Source organism: Pogoniulus pusillus, chromosome 18 (genome assembly GCF_015220805.1).
Source record: "Pogoniulus pusillus isolate bPogPus1 chromosome 18, bPogPus1.pri, whole genome shotgun sequence".
In the NCBI taxonomy this organism is placed as follows: domain Eukaryota; kingdom Metazoa; phylum Chordata; class Aves; order Piciformes; family Lybiidae; genus Pogoniulus; species Pogoniulus pusillus.
Window position 1 is genome coordinate 22,197,694 of NC_087281.1, and position 18,859 is coordinate 22,216,552.

At 39.2% G+C, this 18,859-nt stretch overlaps 1 protein-coding gene across 3 annotated transcripts in view; it reads right to left on the reverse strand.

Annotated features, from left to right (window-relative positions):
• STRN (striatin) overlaps positions 1–18,859 on the reverse strand; it is a 78,091-nt gene that overhangs the window by 54,453 nt on the left and 4,779 nt on the right. For all 3 annotated transcript variants that reach the window (XM_064158716.1, XM_064158717.1, XM_064158718.1), the window contains exon 2: positions 6,903–7,006. In XM_064158716.1, coding sequence (XP_064014786.1) covers positions 6,903–7,006 — 104 coding nt within the window. The remainder of the gene's footprint in view (positions 1–6,902; positions 7,007–18,859) is intronic.

The window sequence follows — 18,859 nt, forward strand, 5'->3', positions numbered from 1 at the left end:
CAAAAATGTCACTTATGCTCACTTGAAAAGGCTGTTCTTACTTTCAAGCTAAGAACTAAACAAAATGAATAATTGCAGCAGGACTTCAGACATGTAATTTTTCTTAATTATGTTTCTCAAGGGCGACACACAATTGCAAAGTGATTACTGATGAAGCATTAGTAGACTGCAGATTCACAAAATGTACTTGCTACAAAATAAAGGTTCCTTCCTTGTGGACACTGGCTACGCTCTGCTTCCCTCCCTACACCCATTTCCACTCCCCTCCCTTCTTTTTTTAAAGCCATCATTATGAAATAAACCTTAGTTTTATTCCTCAAAATGCTGAGCTTTCCAACACCAACAGACACTTTGGTTAGAGCTATTCTAGGATTTAGCACAGCAGCAGCTCCATCTCCTCCAGTTTCTCTTAAAGCTGCTAGATCTGCCACTTAAAGTAAAAAAATGGAGACTTTACCTCAAAAAATATTTTAGTCTATAGAAGGCCTATTTTAATAAGCTTTACTTTCCATTGTGTTTAAAAACAGACACACTGCACTGTAGAATCATAGAATCAACCAGGTTGGAAGAGACCTCCAAATCATCCAGGCCAACCTAGCACCCAGCCCTAGCCAGTCAATTAGGCCATGGCACTAAGTGCCTCAGCCAAGCTTTTCTTGAACACCTCCAGGGATGGTGACTCCACCACCTCCCTGGGCAGCCCATTCCAATGGCAAATATGCTATACAATAATAAGAGTAATTAGAAGAAAAAAACCCAAATGCTTAATAATTTGTAAAGCTTCATCTTACAGCATCAACAGACTTTTAAACACAAAATAATGCCACAGTAGGACAGCATTAAAAATGCACATGTAAGTTATCAAAGATTCATTAGAGGCGTCTTAGTAACAGAGGAACTGAGGCAATGATCCTTAGCTAGTTTAGTAATGTGTTCCCCTGTTCTCTCACATCTTTGTGAATGTGACTTTTGTCTCCATGACTGTTTTCTGCCAAACATGAAAATTCAGATGATTCAAAAACACCTGATTCCCAGTAAATTTTTTTAAGGCATTCATACCAGGTAAAGAAGTGGTACTCATAATAGTTCCTACTTAGAACAAGAGGCAGAGAAGAATTCAGGTGAAGCTGGGTGTGTAGCCTGGCAGTAGTGGTATGACCAACTACCACACATGCACAGCTCCAACACAAATGTACAGGAGCTAGGTTTAAGGCAGCAAAATAAAGAACAGAAAGAGGGGAGGAAAAAAAAAAATCAAAATCAAGTAACCACCACATATACCAACAATAAGATAGGCTTCATTAGCTGCACTGCTCCCAAGGGAACTTTTCCACTTAACTTTTGTTTTTAAATAATTAATAGGTGTGTCACTTCATAGCTGTATGAGGCAATTCTCACTAAGCTTGAATGAGTGTGTAAGAAAGACAAGATAATGCTTTAAAACTACCAAACTACACTTGCATCACTACATTACTGTTTTGGGGTTTTTTGCCTTTTCCTAGTTCATCAAGAAAACTCACTACTCCTAACAAAATGCTGCTGAGGGAAACAATGCTTGGTAGTTCTTATGATTCACTATCAACAGTACAAGATTCCTACTAATTCATCTGCATTTCAATTGTAAGAAATATCAAGCTCTGGATGAAAAAGGAAAGCGCAGAGTGAAGAAAAGCTTCTTAAGCATAGTAAGCTTAAGCGTGGATGAGTAGCAACCAAACCAGGAAAGAAAAAAGGATGCACCTGAAATGTACTGACAGCAGTTAAGTGAATAAACATTTTGGTCAGTACAGGAAAGAATAACCAAGAACTGAACAAAAATTAAAGCTCAATGCTCAACTAAAATGTTTATCTTTCCTTTTTTACAACTATCTCTTTTCTTCATCTCACTGGAAGATGGTACCCTAGTAAAACAACTGCATTCCATTACCATTAAATACTGATGCTGTACCTTGTCCTCCACCATCATTAAGAACTAACAAGTAATCAAGAAGTAAGAAACACTCTACTCTGCCACTAATCCACCTCACCAACTTTAAACATTACACTTTGTCAAAAACTTCAAGTTTTTATACAGTCATCAAGTGACCCAAATGTTTAATCTACTTTGATTTGAGGTACAGAACACAAGCAAATTATTAATACTCTAATATGCTATACTGTGCTCAATTCCTGAAAATAGAATCATAGAATCAACCAGGTTGGAAGAGACCTCCAGGATCATCCAGTCCAACCTAGCACCCAGCCCTATTCAGTCAACTAGACCATGGCACTAAGTGCCTCATCCAGTTTTGTGGCATTTACTTTTGGATCGTGGATATTATATGAAGTTCTATTATGGCCCATGCATTCACCAATTTATTTATCTAGCTTTTGTCAATTAATTTCACTTTAAGAATCAAAGCACACTGTTCCTTAGGTTAACTGAAAAATTATTCCTCATACCTTTCCTATTCTTCAGATCTCTCATCTGTTCTCCAAAATTAATCTTTCAAAAATTCAGCCTGCATTCTTTTAACTTCTTCATATATTTACTTCAATGTGTGCATGTTCATTTTAAAATTCCTTAGAATCATAGAATCAACCAGGTTGGAAGACACCTCCAAGATCAGCCAGTCCAACCTATTTTCAACACTTCCAAAAAACACATAGCGCACTTAAATGTTTTAAACTGGCCCTCTGCGGTTCACATTGAACTCGACACATCACAGCAGTGAGATACTACTATCACAAGAAAAATGACTTTAAAAAAAAAGTATAAAGAAAAATCAAAGTTTATCCAATCTTTGTATCATCTGGTCAAAAACATCTGGCTTTGGAGCAGGGAAAGAAGGAAGGAAAAAAAAATCATAAGCAAGCCTTTATTATCTGAAACTTGTTCAATGTCAATGATTTACCTTCAGAAAATTACACCTGAATTATTAACAGTATGCAGAAACTGAAAAATGAAAATGACTAGCTGAAGGAAGCAACACTATAAAAGGTATTTTCCATCAGAAAACTAGCCTTTGAGTTGTTTGGAAGGAAACAGTTCTGAGACTGTGAAACTTATGTTATCAAGCAGATATCCTTACTGGGGTTCAGTGCGAGTATTACCACTGCTCTGGCTTTGGCATTTCATTACAGAATTCTCCTTTCTTGATTAGCACTATTTTCTCTAAACTACACACTTGAAGACATTCAAAACCTGCCACAACATTTCAAGAGCTGCTGAAGGAAATACTAAAACTTTCATCCTTCTACATTTCCACAGACCAAGAACAGTAAAACTTTTCTGAATACCTCACGCAGAAACGAGCTTGATCCCAATCAAAAAAGGCCACTATTTCTTGGAAATATTTGTCACCAAACCTGAAGCATCTGATCCAGCTGTGCTGAGCGAGCCTGCCAAAACATCCGTAGATGATCTGGGAGCTGCCGCCAAACCAATAGACATAAACAAAACTGACTGCCAGGAACAGCACGGCGAGATACTCTACCCAGGGGAGAAGGCGCCAGGCTTATGCTGATCAGACGCACCAGTGCGGAAAACAACACAAAATTAATTCAAGTGTTTCTGGAGACGTGGCTCAGGAGTCCAGTTCCTTAGTTAAAAATATGTTGACAGGAAATGAGCTAGACTAGATGAAACAGGACATGGATTTGAGGAAACAGCACTACTTCTCAGCTAGCTCCTGAAAATCCAGAGGAAACAATTCAATTTACTGGTAGTGGAGCAAGTATCAATAGTAATAAAAGTAATCCTCAACTCTGAACAGCTGCACACTGCAGTCTACTGGATGCTGGCAAAACTACACCAAAACTGCTGTCAAACACATGATTATGCTTAACTACTACCCACTTCCTTCTCAACTGTTTGCTATTCAGTATGTTTAGACTCTTCAGAATCATAGAATCAAGCAGGTTGGAAGAGACCTCCAAGATCATCCAGGCCAACCTATCACCCAGCCCTAATCAATCAACTAGACCATGGCACTAAGTGCCTCACCCAGTCTTTTCTTGAAGACCCCCAGGGACGGTGCCTCCACCACCTCCCTGGGCAGCCCATTCCAATGCCAATCACTCTCTCTGTGTAGAACTTCTTCCTAATATCCAGCCTATACCTACCCTGGCACAACTTGAGACTGTGTCCCCTTGTTCTATTGCTGGTTGCCTGGGAGAAGAGGCCACCCCCCACCTGGCTACAATGCCCCTTCAGGGAGTTGTAGACAGTAATAGGATCACCCCTGAGCCTCCTCTTCTCCAGGCTAAACAGGCCCAGCTCCCTCAACCTCTCCTCATAGGATTTGTGCTCCAGGCCCCTCACCAGCTTTGTTGCCCTTCTCTGGACACATTCCAGCACCTCAACATCCTTCTTGAATTGAGGGGCCCAGAACTGGACACAGTACTCAAGGTGTGGGCAGACCAGGAGCTGAGCTTCCTACACATGCAACAAGGTAACAACTACCAACAAAGCCCTCACATTAAACTAAATTTGTGAAAAAAAACATGACAATGTGTAAGTAAAACATTTTCTACCTTACCCACTTTAAAATTACATCAGTGCAATGATAACCCTTCCAAAGTTTAGTTAGAGTAAACTTTGAAATCATTTATTTGATGATAAAAGAAACAAACCACCATTGAACACCCACTATACAGAACAGCAGCTCATAAAAGCTTATATCTGAGAAAACTACCAACTCATTTATTGATTGTGGTTTCCTGAGGGCATTGAGAACACAGACTACTGGGAGCCACAGTTTCATATTCTGTTTTGTTACTCATAACTTATTTCATCTAACTAAGAAAGTTTTGGTACAATGAAAAGCCAAGGCAGAAACAAAGACAAAAATGCCTCCATGGCTCCTTCCACCCATACCAGTTTTCCCCTAACCAGGAATGTCTTCCTTCTACCTAGTAAGATCTTATTTTCAAGCTCAAAGATCCCAGTAGAAAAAGCCAGCTTCCCAACTGACTATGGCCTGACCTGGCTGATTTAGGAAAAATGCTGGGAAAGCAGTGCTTACAAATTCAGTTGCTGTTATTCTTCTAAGCCAGCAGAAATACAAGACTCTTTCTTCATAAACTGGCAAATAACATTGCTGTTTAAAACCACAAACTCTTATAAATATCCATGTCCAATACGCATCATTCACAAGCATCGCATTTGCTTTTAAAACCCCAGTGCATATCTGTACTGAAGCTGTCAAACTGGGTCTGATCAGGTACTTGTAGTTTAGTGACCTAACCAAAACTAATCATACACTGCAGAAGAAAAAAAAACAACAGACAACCTATGAAAGGCACCTAAGTAAAAACTGATATTAAGAAACTACCAGATGTTTTTCCTTACTGACAGTGACTGCTACATTAGGATTTAAATGTTTTAATTTAGGTGTATTTTATTGAATGCAACTGAAGGCATTTTTCACTATCCATGTAGAAGTTTGATATTCTTTTTTCTACCTTATAAAGGTTCTCTGGTAGCATATGGAAATATATTTACATACTCTAGTTTCAGATAAATTTCTAATTTATCTGGGTTATGAACATGAAGTATTAGAGATATTCTTAAACAATCAAGAATAGCTCCCTCAGTTTTCAAATACAAGGATTCTTACTGAACTTGTATACCTTCAGGCATTATCTTTAACTGCACACTCCATTGCTTATTTTGTGACTCATTTTCATAATCACACCTCAAATACAATCCTTTCTGCAGCTATAAATTACAATCTCTATTATGCATATAATAAATACTAAATATATCTTATGTATGTTTCTGTGCTATTTGATATAAAGCACATACCATAAGAAGCCCTTTAAATATTCCTCTGAGAACTCCCCAAAGGAAAAGAAAGAACACTGTAGCCCCCAAGCTACTGCTGGCCAGGAAACCAAGCTGCTAGCCCCATGCTACAGGAAAGAGCCAGACTGGATGGTGCAAGTATGGCTCAAGTACAAAAGCAGCCCATGTAAGATGACCAAATCTAAACGCAATACACTGATGTACACCTATGAATGTCTTTTTAGTATTATTTAGTGGCAATATGCTATTCCTCATTTCCATGTGTATGTTTCTAATCTTATTTCTACTGATACAAACTATTAAAACTGTTTATTCTAATCATATTTTCTTAAAGAGAAACAAGAGAATAATATATAAGTAATAATTGCTTTGCAGTAGTGCCATAAACATACTTTTTGCTCAATAATTTTTAAAGGCATTTTACTAATAAAAAATATTTAAAACTAAATTGTCCTAAAATAAAGCAGTCAGACAGAAAGACTTTCAGAAACTTGATTTTTAAAAGTGCAAGTTGTTTGCCCCAAGTATTAGCACAACGGGGAAGTATATGTAAGAATATAATGGTAGATCAGACTGGGAACTTCTACTGAAATCCCTGTGAAAAAAGAAACTGATATTTAACTAATAAACAAGTGGGGTTTTTTCCCTCCTCACACAATTAATCTCCAGAAGATATTCCTGTAGAGCCTGTCATACTCAAAAGCCTAAAAACTTAGCAAGATTAAAAACTAGTAATTACTAGACTGCAGATTAATTCAATATTTCAGTTGTCAGAGATTAGTAAACAAAGCTAGTACTTCAAACAACAAACAAAAAAAGAGAATACACTGCAATTCTGAAGTATTATCTACAGTTAGAATTTTACCAAGTAAAAAGTATTCATCATTGATTAACCACTGGTTTTATTTGCACATTTCTAGAGCCATACTATGTCAGCTATTGTTTGTACCATAATACAGACATTTAGCCTACCAGATATCTAGTACAGTAGTATGTGTCAACTCAAGAACTGTACACAGGAAAAAACATTCTTGGGTTTGTCAAATACAAAGGCAAAAGAAAGTATCTGTCTTCACAATTTCTTTATCATGTACTCATCACTAATGCAGTGTACCTTTCCTGTTTAAGTGCATATTCCAACATTTTGATTCTTCGTACTAGATCCTTCTTCAGATTTTCTTGTCCTTTCCTTTCACCTTGAAGAAAGGCAATCTGGGCCTGCAAAAGGAAGTGTTCAATTTAGAATATGCTTCCTCAAAACCATTCAGCAGAGCTCTGAAGTATATTGCCCCCCAACTTATTTTAAAACATATTTGTGCAGTTCAAAAGAAATCAGCTTAATGTGTTTCATAAATACTAAATGCTTAGACAAAACACATAGATAAGTCTTTCAAACTTCAAGCTCATTACAGATAAAAAGAAAAATAAATAAACCAATTTCAGATTATTTGACATGGTTTATTTCCTCTCTTGGCTAAACATTGAATAAAGGACACAGACTAGATTAAACAAGCATATGAAAAGCCTTCAGGAGGTAAAAGCATTTACCAACAGTAAGCAGCAGAAGAGGTAGAAGTTTCTGCTCGTTAACTGAAGTAGTATACAATTAGTGTGCTGCTCTGTAAATACAGTCAAAGAGCTGAAGTACAGCAGGAAGTATAGCTAAAAGAAAAATAAATGCCTGTTTGTAATACAGTGTAAAGTGTTAATTATAATACTTACTAAAACTGGTTAAAGAAAGAGCTCCAGAAATACTGTAATTAAGAGAGAGAGAAAAATAATGGAAAACAGGCAAAGGTATTTTGGTGAGGGAGATGAGAACAGAAATGGTATAGAAGCAAACAGAAGTGGAAAGCAGACACCCAACCTTTATGAAATTCCAGCAGAGAATATGTAGTTGCCTGTGAGACATCTTTCAATAGAAAATCACAGTAAACACAACATATTAATGCCTAACCATAAAGGCAGAAGTACCTGCTTTTGTACCCCATGTTCAAATCAAGTCCACTTGATTGGTTCTTGTGCTCCCAGAACTCACAAATACATTCTTAGACCAAAATACCTATGGGTAGTCACCACTTCATGCCTCAGCCTCAATCCAGATTACAAGGCCTTTGCCATTTTCAGGATCAACTTTTGGACATTTTTGCAGATACACCTCCAAGCACCTCCTCTGTCTCTTGAGAAGAACAAAAAAACTCAAAGGCAAGCAGTCCAGACCATCACTGTGAAACATGAAGACCAGAAAGTCTTCCATTTTTATAAATAACCAACTGCAGTTCCACAAGCAGCCTGTACCAATCTCCAGGGAAAGCCAGGGAGAAACAAGCAGCTGTATCCTCTCCTCACTTGCTACATCCTTCTAAGCAGTTTCTAGCTATTTTAGCTAGTAGATATTGACACTTATAAAAAAAGGCTTACTTGACTTCACATTTTTTATCCCAAGGTGTCTCTAAACGCTAAAGGTCATTTTCTCTCCACCATCTATAAAGAAAATTCACACAACTAACTTGGTTAAATCTCGGGTCATGGGCAACATGAATCTTACTGCAAAAGATCACTTGCTTGCGGCCAGCTATAGCAGCCACTCTAAAACAGAACACCAGCTGACAGAACTTCATTGTTCAGATACAGACAGTAAACAGCTTCACAGACACATGAAGAATCCTTAACTACCCAGTCATGAAGTAGACCTGCCAGTTTATCACAAATGAAAAACATTGCTTCCTCTCCAATGAAGTCAGTAGTCACCTTCAATGGGGGAAATGCATTTGACTGCCAAACAACTCTCATGTAAATCAAAAGAAAGGCCTCAGTCACGTTGTCATCAAGCTTGTCCTCATTTAACACTCAAACTGGGAAGAGCAAAAAACTACAACTGAACTCTAGTGTCTGCTTTTACCCAGGCTCAAAGAAAGACACAGAAGAAAAAAATGCTGGAGACAACATTTCCTGATCTGAAAAACATAACAGTGCAAGAAGCCTATTAAGGTCAACAAGGTCACCATCCCTCTCAGTTAACACCTCATACACGTACAACTTAGTTTGCAGCAACAGTCCAGACAGCTAGATTATAAGGCACCTATTAGTTAGTACACTGTGACAGTGAATTCTTCTCTTCCTGTCTCTACACAAACCCAGCAGACACAACCAAGTGCCCTTCTAGCCAAAAAGCGAGAGAAAAATCAAAGTGCAATATTAGGAATAGAAGATCATGACATAAATATTAATTTGTCTGGAATAAGAAAGATCATCCAATGCCATCAGGACATAACTGAAGTGACCACTGATGTGACCTTCTGCCTGCAAGCAATTTCTAGCTAAGAGCAAACTGCCTGAACCAGCTGGAATGAAGCATTTTTACCCATCATGTTGGCAAATGGCCTGGTTCATACACTGCTGTACTGCAAAGGTCAAAGCAGCACTACCATGCTAACAATTGAGGATAAAGTGATCTTCCACTTGTAGCAGCCTCAACAAACAAAAAACCTCACAACTTTTTAGTAGTATTGACAGGTTACTTCTGCATGAGAGATACATAAATTGATTTGATTAAGAAATACTATAGGATTCCTCCTTCACATGAAAATGGGCAGAGTCAAGCTTCAGATGGAGAGCATACCTGGCTCTGGGACTTGTCTAACTAACTATGGGAGAAACAAAACTCAAAATTCTTACCAGAATCTCCTCAAGTGCATAAACTAATGAAAACAATGCTCTTAACTCTATCTCTGGAGCTGAAGCACCTATGTCTTATGATTCAACATGAAGAGAAAGAACTGTGCTCTTCCTCCTCAGAGCCACTGGCAGCCTGCATATATAATGCCTATTGCACAGGTAGAAAGAGCACTGGGAGAAATACTAATTGACTCTTTGGACATATTTCATTGTCAATGGTATGACAATGTGCTTACTGATGTCTTACAACTTTCTCCTCCTTCCTGAACTTCTAACAAAATCCTTGTGTTCAATACTCAAAGCATGTAGCAACACAAGAGTGGAATTGATGGCCCAAGAGCCACCCCTTCAGCCCTACACAAGCTTATTACTGTCAGGTAGATTACAGAGCAGTAGCCATACTGGCAAATCAAGAAACAGAGAAGTGCACCAGGGGGGTTAAGAATGATTTTGCTCTTTCCTCAAAGGCTGAGCAGTTTCTAGTATAGTTTGTTCATGCTTTTCTTCTGAGCATCATCCTTACATCAAATACTCATTTCTGAGTAATTCTGGCTCTGAAAATGAGAGTGCTTACATTTGGTCATTTTCATAACATACATGTTGTGGTAGGCCTAAATAGGCTTATACATGTCCTGGCTTGCCCAGGCATGTTTTTATGCTCTCCCTCCTTCTGCTATGGGGCGAAGCAATCACGTGAAACAACCCTGAGACACTGAGTCTGAGGACCATGGTTTGTCCAGACTTGTTTTGCTTGTGTTTACATCGTGTGGTGAACAACGTGCAGTGAACAACGTGCATACACTTGGCTTGTGCCTGCCTTGTTCAAAGCCTATGTTTTTCCCAAATTGGGGTAAGGCAAGCCTATGGCTTCACCTAATATGGTCAAGCTCAGCCAACTACCATTCTGATCGGCTAACTTGTGTCCAAAGGCCCATTAGTCTCAGGCCATATTGATAAAAAGAGATGAGCAGGCAACACAACGTGCATTGCCGTTGTATTGATGCCTGATGCCGTCTCTGCTCTCTGCCTCTGGCAGTGATTCTGCCATTGCCTTCTGCAGCATTATACTAAGCTATAAGCTAGCTCTGCTGAACTGCTGGAAGCTGCCTGCTTTAAGTTTACCAGGAACAGGCTTTAAATGCCTCCACACGATAGGCCTGCATAGCCAGCGTGACATTGTGCTGAGACTGCACATCACAAGACATCCTGCCTACACCTGAAAGTCTCCTGCCAAGACAGGAAGTCCTGGAGATAGACAGATCACCCAGAGAAATCAGGATAAGGTCAGAGATTGTCTGCCTCCTTTCCCCAGCACTCTGTGAAGCCTGGGAAGAATAAAATGCCTCAGAGGCTCACAAGACATTGACAGAACCTTCTGCAAGTGTTTGTGTACTGTTTGAAGCTGTAGCTAATACCCACAAGTCGGGAGATAATTTTTGTGAGTAAATACTTAAAGCCTCTTGTAACTCACTGGCTGCCATCTGTCATAAGCAGAAAGGAGCTTCCTGAGCCTATCTAGTGGATAAGCAGTATAATTAACCACAAGAACCTTCTCTTCCAGTATAATGTTTGCATTTGCTGGTTATTTCTTAAAGTGTTCTAGTTTTGCCTGTTCCCTGTGTGTACAAGTATCTAAATCGTGCATTTTGAACCTTGTAAATAAGTTTTCTGGTGAGACTTAATAAACAGTTTTCACAGTTATTAACAATCTTCATTTGGATATCAAGATAGCATTAATTTTGCATAACTTGTAACAATACAGAAACTAAGACAATTATTCCTGCAGGACATTAACAAACAACTGCAATAAAGTCAGCCTTAGCAGACAATAAAACATCAGTTGTATATCTAAGCTCACATTTTATTTAAAAAAACTCTTAGGGATTGTCCCAAGGTACCTCAAAAAATCCTTTCTTCTCTCTCCCCCCCCCCCCCCCCCCCTTTTTTTTTTTCCCCGGCTCTCAGTTTTGCCCCATCCCTGCTGTTAGACCATAGAATCAACCAGGTTGGAAGAGACCTTCAAGATCAGCCAGTCCAACCTAGCACCCAGCCCTAGCCAGTCAACTAGACCATGGCACTAAGTGCCTCATCCTGGCTTTTCTTGAACACCTCCAGAGACGGTGACTCCACCACCTCCCCACTCTGGCACCCTTCTGTGCAAACTTGCAGGCTTGGCAAGCCCTGGGGTCCTTGGAGAGAGCCACCAGTGGCATCCAGACTGGCCCCTCTTGGACCATATCAGCAGCCAACTTCCTGACTGCCTCCCGAATTGGGAAGACACTAGCAGTTTTGGCTTTTCTGTGCCACTGTGAAGGCAACATTGTTTCACAATTATCCTGTTTGTGGAAGAAGTCCTCAAGACATTTCCAAGTTTGGTGTTTCTGCCACTTGCCTCGGGCTTCTGCTGCATGGATCTCTGTTATTGGACATTGCCTGGAGAATCAGAAGGCTGCTCCTGCAGAGGAATCCAGCAAGGCATCACTTGGTCAAATACCTATGTCACCCCTGTGAGTAAGACTCGCTGTTCCCTTAATTCTCTGCTTCAGCCTGATTGATAGCAGGGTAAAGCTGTGTTTATAGCTTAGCCTTTTCCAATTTCTGACTTCCTAAATATCTAAATGTATCTATAATATCCTTTTTGAATAAACCTCCTATCAAACTGAATCTGTAAATAAACCTAAACTAATATTTTTATATAGTTTGGGGGTGGAGTTCCAGGGAAATAAAATAATTCTCTTTTTATAATTCCTGACTCAGCCACACTAATTCCCTGCCTCCACAACAGGGATAATATTCAGGTTTATATACAGTGCATGTAAGACAGTGTAACTGAAGTTTTATACTGACAATAATACTGTAACAGTCCAACTGTCACAAGCAGATTTCACTCTTTACAAAGCCTGATGATTACTGAAAATATGCAAGGAACCTAAATGTTCATACCATAAATGAGACAATTTGCAATATATACAAAACTGAATTATGACATTGAATTGAAATACCCAAAAAGAGAAATAGTGAGATCTAGCAGTATTTTCTCAGTCTCTAGAACAGTGATAACTCCAGGATCAACCACTCCCAGTTACAGTATTTAGCCAACACCTGTGTAAATGCCTGTGCACACAGGAGAGGCTGAAGGAGATGGGGCTGGTTAGCCTGGAGAAGAGGAGGCTCAGGGGGGGACCTCAATGCTGTCTACGACTACCTGAAGGGAGGCTGTAGCCAGGTGGGGGTTGGTCTCTTCTCCCAGGCAACCACCAATAGAACAAGAGGACACAGTCTCAAGTTGTGCCAGGGGAAGTCTGGGCTGGATGTTAGGAGGAAGTTCTTGCCAGAGAGAGTGATTGGCATTGGAATGGGCTGCCCAGGGAGGTAGTGGAGTCGCCAACCCTGGGGGTGTTCAAGAAAAGCCACGGTCTAGTTGACTGGCTAGGGCTGGGTGCTAGGTTGGACTGCCTGATCTTGGAGGTCTCTTCCAACCTGGTTGATTCTATGATTCTACAGTGCAGTGTGTCTGTTTTTAAACACAATGGAAAGTAAAGCCAAACTGTACAGCTAACATTTTCTACGCTGGGGAACACAATATCATCAATAAATTAATGATCTGCAACACTGTTCTCCACTTGCATTTTGGCCACCCTAGGAAGATCAACCGAAACCAGCAGGAATTCATAAATACACACAACAAACAGGTTCTGCAACAACTGACCTCCTAACTAATAAGGTCAAAATGCATCAAGTTGTAAACCAGTCACTGCAAGCCTCCAAACCGCCTACAGGAATCACACAAAACCTCATATTGTTCTTTGCCTTACGGGCGGGGTGTATAATCTTCATAAAGCACCCAGCCCCGCCAGCTCCACAGAGAGGAGGAAAGGCAGCAAATGCTTCAAGTTTTTTCCAGGCTAAATGCTACAGGTTACTGTACTAGGGATCAGGTGTGAATTAAAATATAGAGAGTCAGAAGGAAAATAAACAAATCTAAACTTACACACCACCAAAAAAAACCCCAAACCTAAACAAACTCAACTTCCCTCCCCCCAAAAAAAAATCACCACCAACAAAAAAACCACACACCAAACCCCCACAAACTAAGAAAACAAAACCCAAGCCAGATAGCATTAAGAAAAGAGGTACCTGGAACTATTTCAGCTGGTCTAGTTTTTGCAGGTTTTTCCACTTTGCCACATAACTTAGAAGCTTCATGTGCATCTAATCTAAATTAATAGCACTGTAGCTACCTTAACTATTCCACATCTTTACCTTAACTATTCCACATCTTTACCAAGAGATTCTTAAAATAACTTTCATTATGCCACAAAAAAAGGTTCTTATGGGCAACACCACTTCTTTTTTAAAAGAAATTCCCCAGAAGACTCTAAGGTCTCATTACTGTGGACAAAAGGGTGAGGCAATGTTTTAGGTAAGACTGAGATAAAAACAGCTTTTTATAAACTGCTGCTCACTTCCTAATACAGGCTTAGCAGTTGTAACAATATAGTCATATAATAAAATCGCATTTTAATCAATCCAAATTTTACCAGTGTTTAAAAAAGTAATCTGTAATTTACATTTCTCAGCATCAGCAATCACAATGACAAGGATGTAAGAAAGTATATTATAACTGCACATGGTTTTGGGCTGACACCTTAACATTACAAAACTGCAAGGAATTAAAGTAATATTTACTTGAATGCATAATGTGTAAAAAGAAACAACATTGTGGCTGCCAAAAAAAGGATGCATGTTCAGTATCACCTTCTATCAGTTCCCGAATTTTAAAGCTACTTCAAGCTAAAAGGTGTCTTATTTTTAATTCTGAAGACTCATGAACTATAAAAAAAGCTTTCCAATCTTTTCCTTAAGATACTTCTAAAAAAGCTTTCCAATCTTTTCCTTAAAATACTTATCTTGGATATTTTAAATAAATCTCACTCCAAATTTATGGGCACTTGAAGATCAACAGGCATCATCTGAGTACCGTGTCCAGTTCTGGGCCCCTCAATTCAAGAGAGATGTTGAGCTGTTGGAAGGTGTCCAGAGAAGGGCAACAAAGCTGGTGAGGGGCCTGACACACAAACCCTATGAGGAGAGTCTGAGGGAGCTGGGGGTGTGCAGCCTGGAGAAGAGGAGGCTCAGGGGTGACCTCATTGCTGTCTACAACTACCTGAAGAGACACTGTAGCCAGGTAGGGGGTGGCCTCTTCTCCCAGGCAACTAGCAATAGAAGTCTCAAGTTGTGCTAGGGAAAATATAGGCTGGATGTTAGGAGGAAGTTGTTGGCAGAGAGAGTGATTGGCATTGGAATGGGCTGCCCAAGGAGGTGGTGGAGTCACTGTCCCTGGAGGAGTTGAAGCCGAGCCTGGATGAGGCACTTAGTGCCATGGTCTGGTTGACTGGCTAGGGCTGGGTGCTAGGTTGGACTGGCTGATCTTGGAGGTCTCTTCCAACCTGCTTGATTCTATGATTTGGCAAAGAGCTGCCAAGACATACTATTCCATATATACTGCTTCCATAATTCAACATCTTCATGGGTTGAGAAAAAGATAATGAACAAGGGTAAACACTGACTGCAAGAAAAATACTGCAAAAAAATGTTGACAAATTAAATACCTGAACACATATACAGACAAATCAGTCCTAAAGAGCTGTTCCCAGTGGCCTACCAAGATCTGTGAGGATTCCACAGGCTGCTGGGGTGCTCAGTACTTTAGATGAGGGTTGGTTCACCGAAGCACTACATGTTTAACTATATTTGTAAGTATGTGTAGGTATGCCTAGGGGGTAAGAGAAGAAGAGATAAAAACCAGGTACATGAAAGGGGAGAAGGAAAATACCAGTGATTAGTACAACTGGCAAACAAATTTTCAGGCACCATAAACATTGCAACACAGATCTACTAGCATTCTGTGCCAAAGAGAGGCTTGGAAGCTTTTATAAGCACCTGTAGCCATTCAAGATAATACAAAGTTGAAGGAGGACCACAGGCTGAAAACCAGCAGCAGGCACTGAGGCTTATATACTTTCAAGCTGCACAGGAGCTTGTCATCCCATTTATCACCTGCACGCTCATTCTGCACGACAGTGCCTTGTGGGACTAACAAGCAGCACAATATGCTACTGGCAAATTATTTCTGCTGGGCTTCTCAGAGATGTTCTGAAACTAGCATTAGAGTTAAGCCCTGGGGGAAAACAAAACAAAACAAAAAGCCAAACCAACCAAACAAAAAACAATTAAAAAAATGCCCATGTGTACATCCAAATTAGATCAAATATTTAACTTGGGGTAAAAAAAAAACAAAACCAAACCCAACAACAATAAAACCCAAAAAAACCCCACAAAACCAAAAACACACAACTGAAAAAAAGGGTTGAAAAAGCCATTTACTTACATTCTTAATGTCTATGAAAAACAATCTATTTTTGGTGAATTCCAAATTCCTAATAGATCCTCTAGAACCAATAATTATTTGGCTATTTGCTCATAGCAATACTCTGAATGTTAATTTAAGTATCTCAACCAACAGGAAGACTTTTCTTGCTGCATTTGAAGTGTTCTACTAAACAGCTATCTGTTCAGACAGTCAGACTTTCTTTTATCCACTCTTCAGTCAGTCAGACTTTCTTTTATCCACTCTTCAGTGCTGCCTTTCACTGTTCTAACAACTGCAAACATCAAAATACTTGCCAAGCTAGCCAAGCAACATATATTCAGATTATTTAACCATTCTTCATTCAGAAAAAAAAAGCTATATTCCTCAAGTCATTCTTATAGTACACTTAAGTGGTCAGCATTAAATTTAGGGATTTTTTTGAGTTGCATGCCACATAGACCAATGTAACAACACAGAGAAAGCAAGTTTTAAACATGATGCAACTCTGTAAGCAACACTACAACGACCAGCTACAAAATAACAACATATTAAGAGCTGGAGTCCAAATTGCAAATGCTTAAATGTAATTCATTTCCATTTGCTGTACAAGAAAGGCAGAAATGTAGCAACAGCAGTCAGCACCAAGACTGATAAACAGACTCACAGCCCACATTTCAGCTGAGACAATGGAAGTTCACAGCCTGAACGAATCACTTGGGGTACAGCAAGTCTAGGGAGAACAAATCTGGGGGTGGCCTTTAGATTTGGCTTGGGTGATAAGAGGAACGAACCAGACTTGACCACAGGATCACTTGCAAATGCAATCAAGCACACTGCTGTTTCTCTCTCCTACGGCCAGAGGCATATATTCAAGCATGCAGCACCACCCTGAACTGACTGGGACATCAACTGAAACAGATACAGAAATAACTGACTTTGTTCTCACCTCCTTGCTGGGATATGAATATTGTGCATGCCAATTTTGTTCCAATGTTTTTGCAATCCTGCCCTATGTGACTGCCCTAAAGGGAAACATTCCTGTCTAAGAACAGAAAAAAATGCAGTCTTTCCACTCCTCAATCTTAAACTTGTTACTGGGTTCTCCTCAAAATATTCAGTATTAGTTAGCATGCAGTAAACTCTTTCAAACAGGAAAATAACATTTTCTATATAAATCCATATACAGATGCATACAGAACAGGTTGCTCTACCTGAACCTCTGTTTTCACATTTTAAGAGTATTCCCAGTGAGTTGTCTGCAAAGCTTGAATCCTGAGCACTCTGAAGTGATTCAGAGGACTTGTTTCAAGTATCTGAGCATTCCTCATCATTTAAATATTAAACACATAACAACCCTTCGTCTATTCCTAAGTCAGTTTTTGTCACTTTTTAGCTAAGAAAGGGGGACTTAACAAGGCCTGGCAGCCTTGTGAAGCCAAATATGAGAGCAGGTTGCTGACCTATACCTATTCTCCCATACAAACGTGTACATATATCAACTGTAGTTGAGGCTTGGCATTTAGAGAGTCTTACTTCTTTTAGCATTAAATTAAGATGAACAACAGTTCTCTGGAGATGTATGTGACCTTCCTTGGGGAATTTTACAGAGCCTGTTTTAGAACTGGTAAATAAAGTTTCAGTGTATAGTGAATCATCAATAAAGGCAGAGTTCATTCGCAACTTGTTCAAAATGTGCAGTTACATAACCCTGATGCAATAAAACTGACGGAATCCAAGACCTTTGACAAAAAAAAAGGAGGGCTACAATATCAGTCAGACACAGATAGTGATTTATAAACGTACACTAGCAAAGACCATGTGGTAACTTTGCATCAAACAAGATAGTTCACCATGTGCCAACTTCTCATCAAACCCCAGATTTTTCCCCCTAGCATGTAACAACTTACTCTGTTTTTGCTTAATTCAACAATTCCATAGCAAATAATGAAAATCATAAACTCTTCTTTTTTCAAGTACAACTTTCTGTGAAAATTGTAAGCTTTGAAGTGCCATGGTCTAGTTGATTGGATAGGGCTGGGTGCTAGGTTGGACTGGATGATCTTGGAGGTCTCTTCCAACCTGGTTGATTCTATGATTGCAAAGCTGTTGATGCCATGGCACCATTTACAACAGCACTCCACTGAAAGAGTTAGGCCCACTTAAGAAATATATTTTCATTACACTTAAATTATAGTTGTAACAGATTTGAGAAGAATGGGAAAATCTGGTGCTGGGAAACTCAGATCATTCACACAATTTAGAAAAACATTTTAAAAAACTCAACTACAGAAAACAGGTACAGACCTGCAAAGAACAAGTCTCATCAGTTTGTATTCACCTTCTACTTCTTCAAAAACAAAAAAAAGTTGCAAACCTCGACAGTGCAGTTTCTTTTCACTGAACATTTACTCTCACTTTTACTCCAGTCTTAAAACAAGCCATGATATCTTATCAATGTGTGTATCAGAATTAGCTTTCAAACAGTTAAGAGTACTGAAGCTCTTTTTTGCTTCAAATTAATTTGTCAGTTAGGAAGTTTCCTAGAGAAAGCTCAGCAAAAGAAAGGCTATCTGGAAGCCACCAGACTCACCTAGCATCATCCTCTCCAAATAAACAGACCTCAGTGCTGTAACCATGACTGACTGACTTCTGCCTTTCTTTCAGCTGATGCATTTAAAACAATGAAGCTGAAAATACTGTCCTTCTAGGCTTCAGAGTGATTTAACATGAATTACTGTTTTCCTTCAAATATATTCTTTAAGAGAAAAAAATACTTTATTGAAGAGTTTTAAAGCGCTTCTGCCAATTCATCTTTCACAGAGAATGTCAGAGATTTGACCCACATTATTTTCAGTAAGATTGAAAATCTTACATGAAATTTCTTAAAATTGTGTTTTATCTTGCATTTTATTTACCAAACTTTTAGCAGCTTTCTATTAACAACTAACTTCCTAAACTCACTGCCCATTACTGTTTCTCAGAGCAACATTTTCAGATTATTCAGCTATCAGAATGTTTTT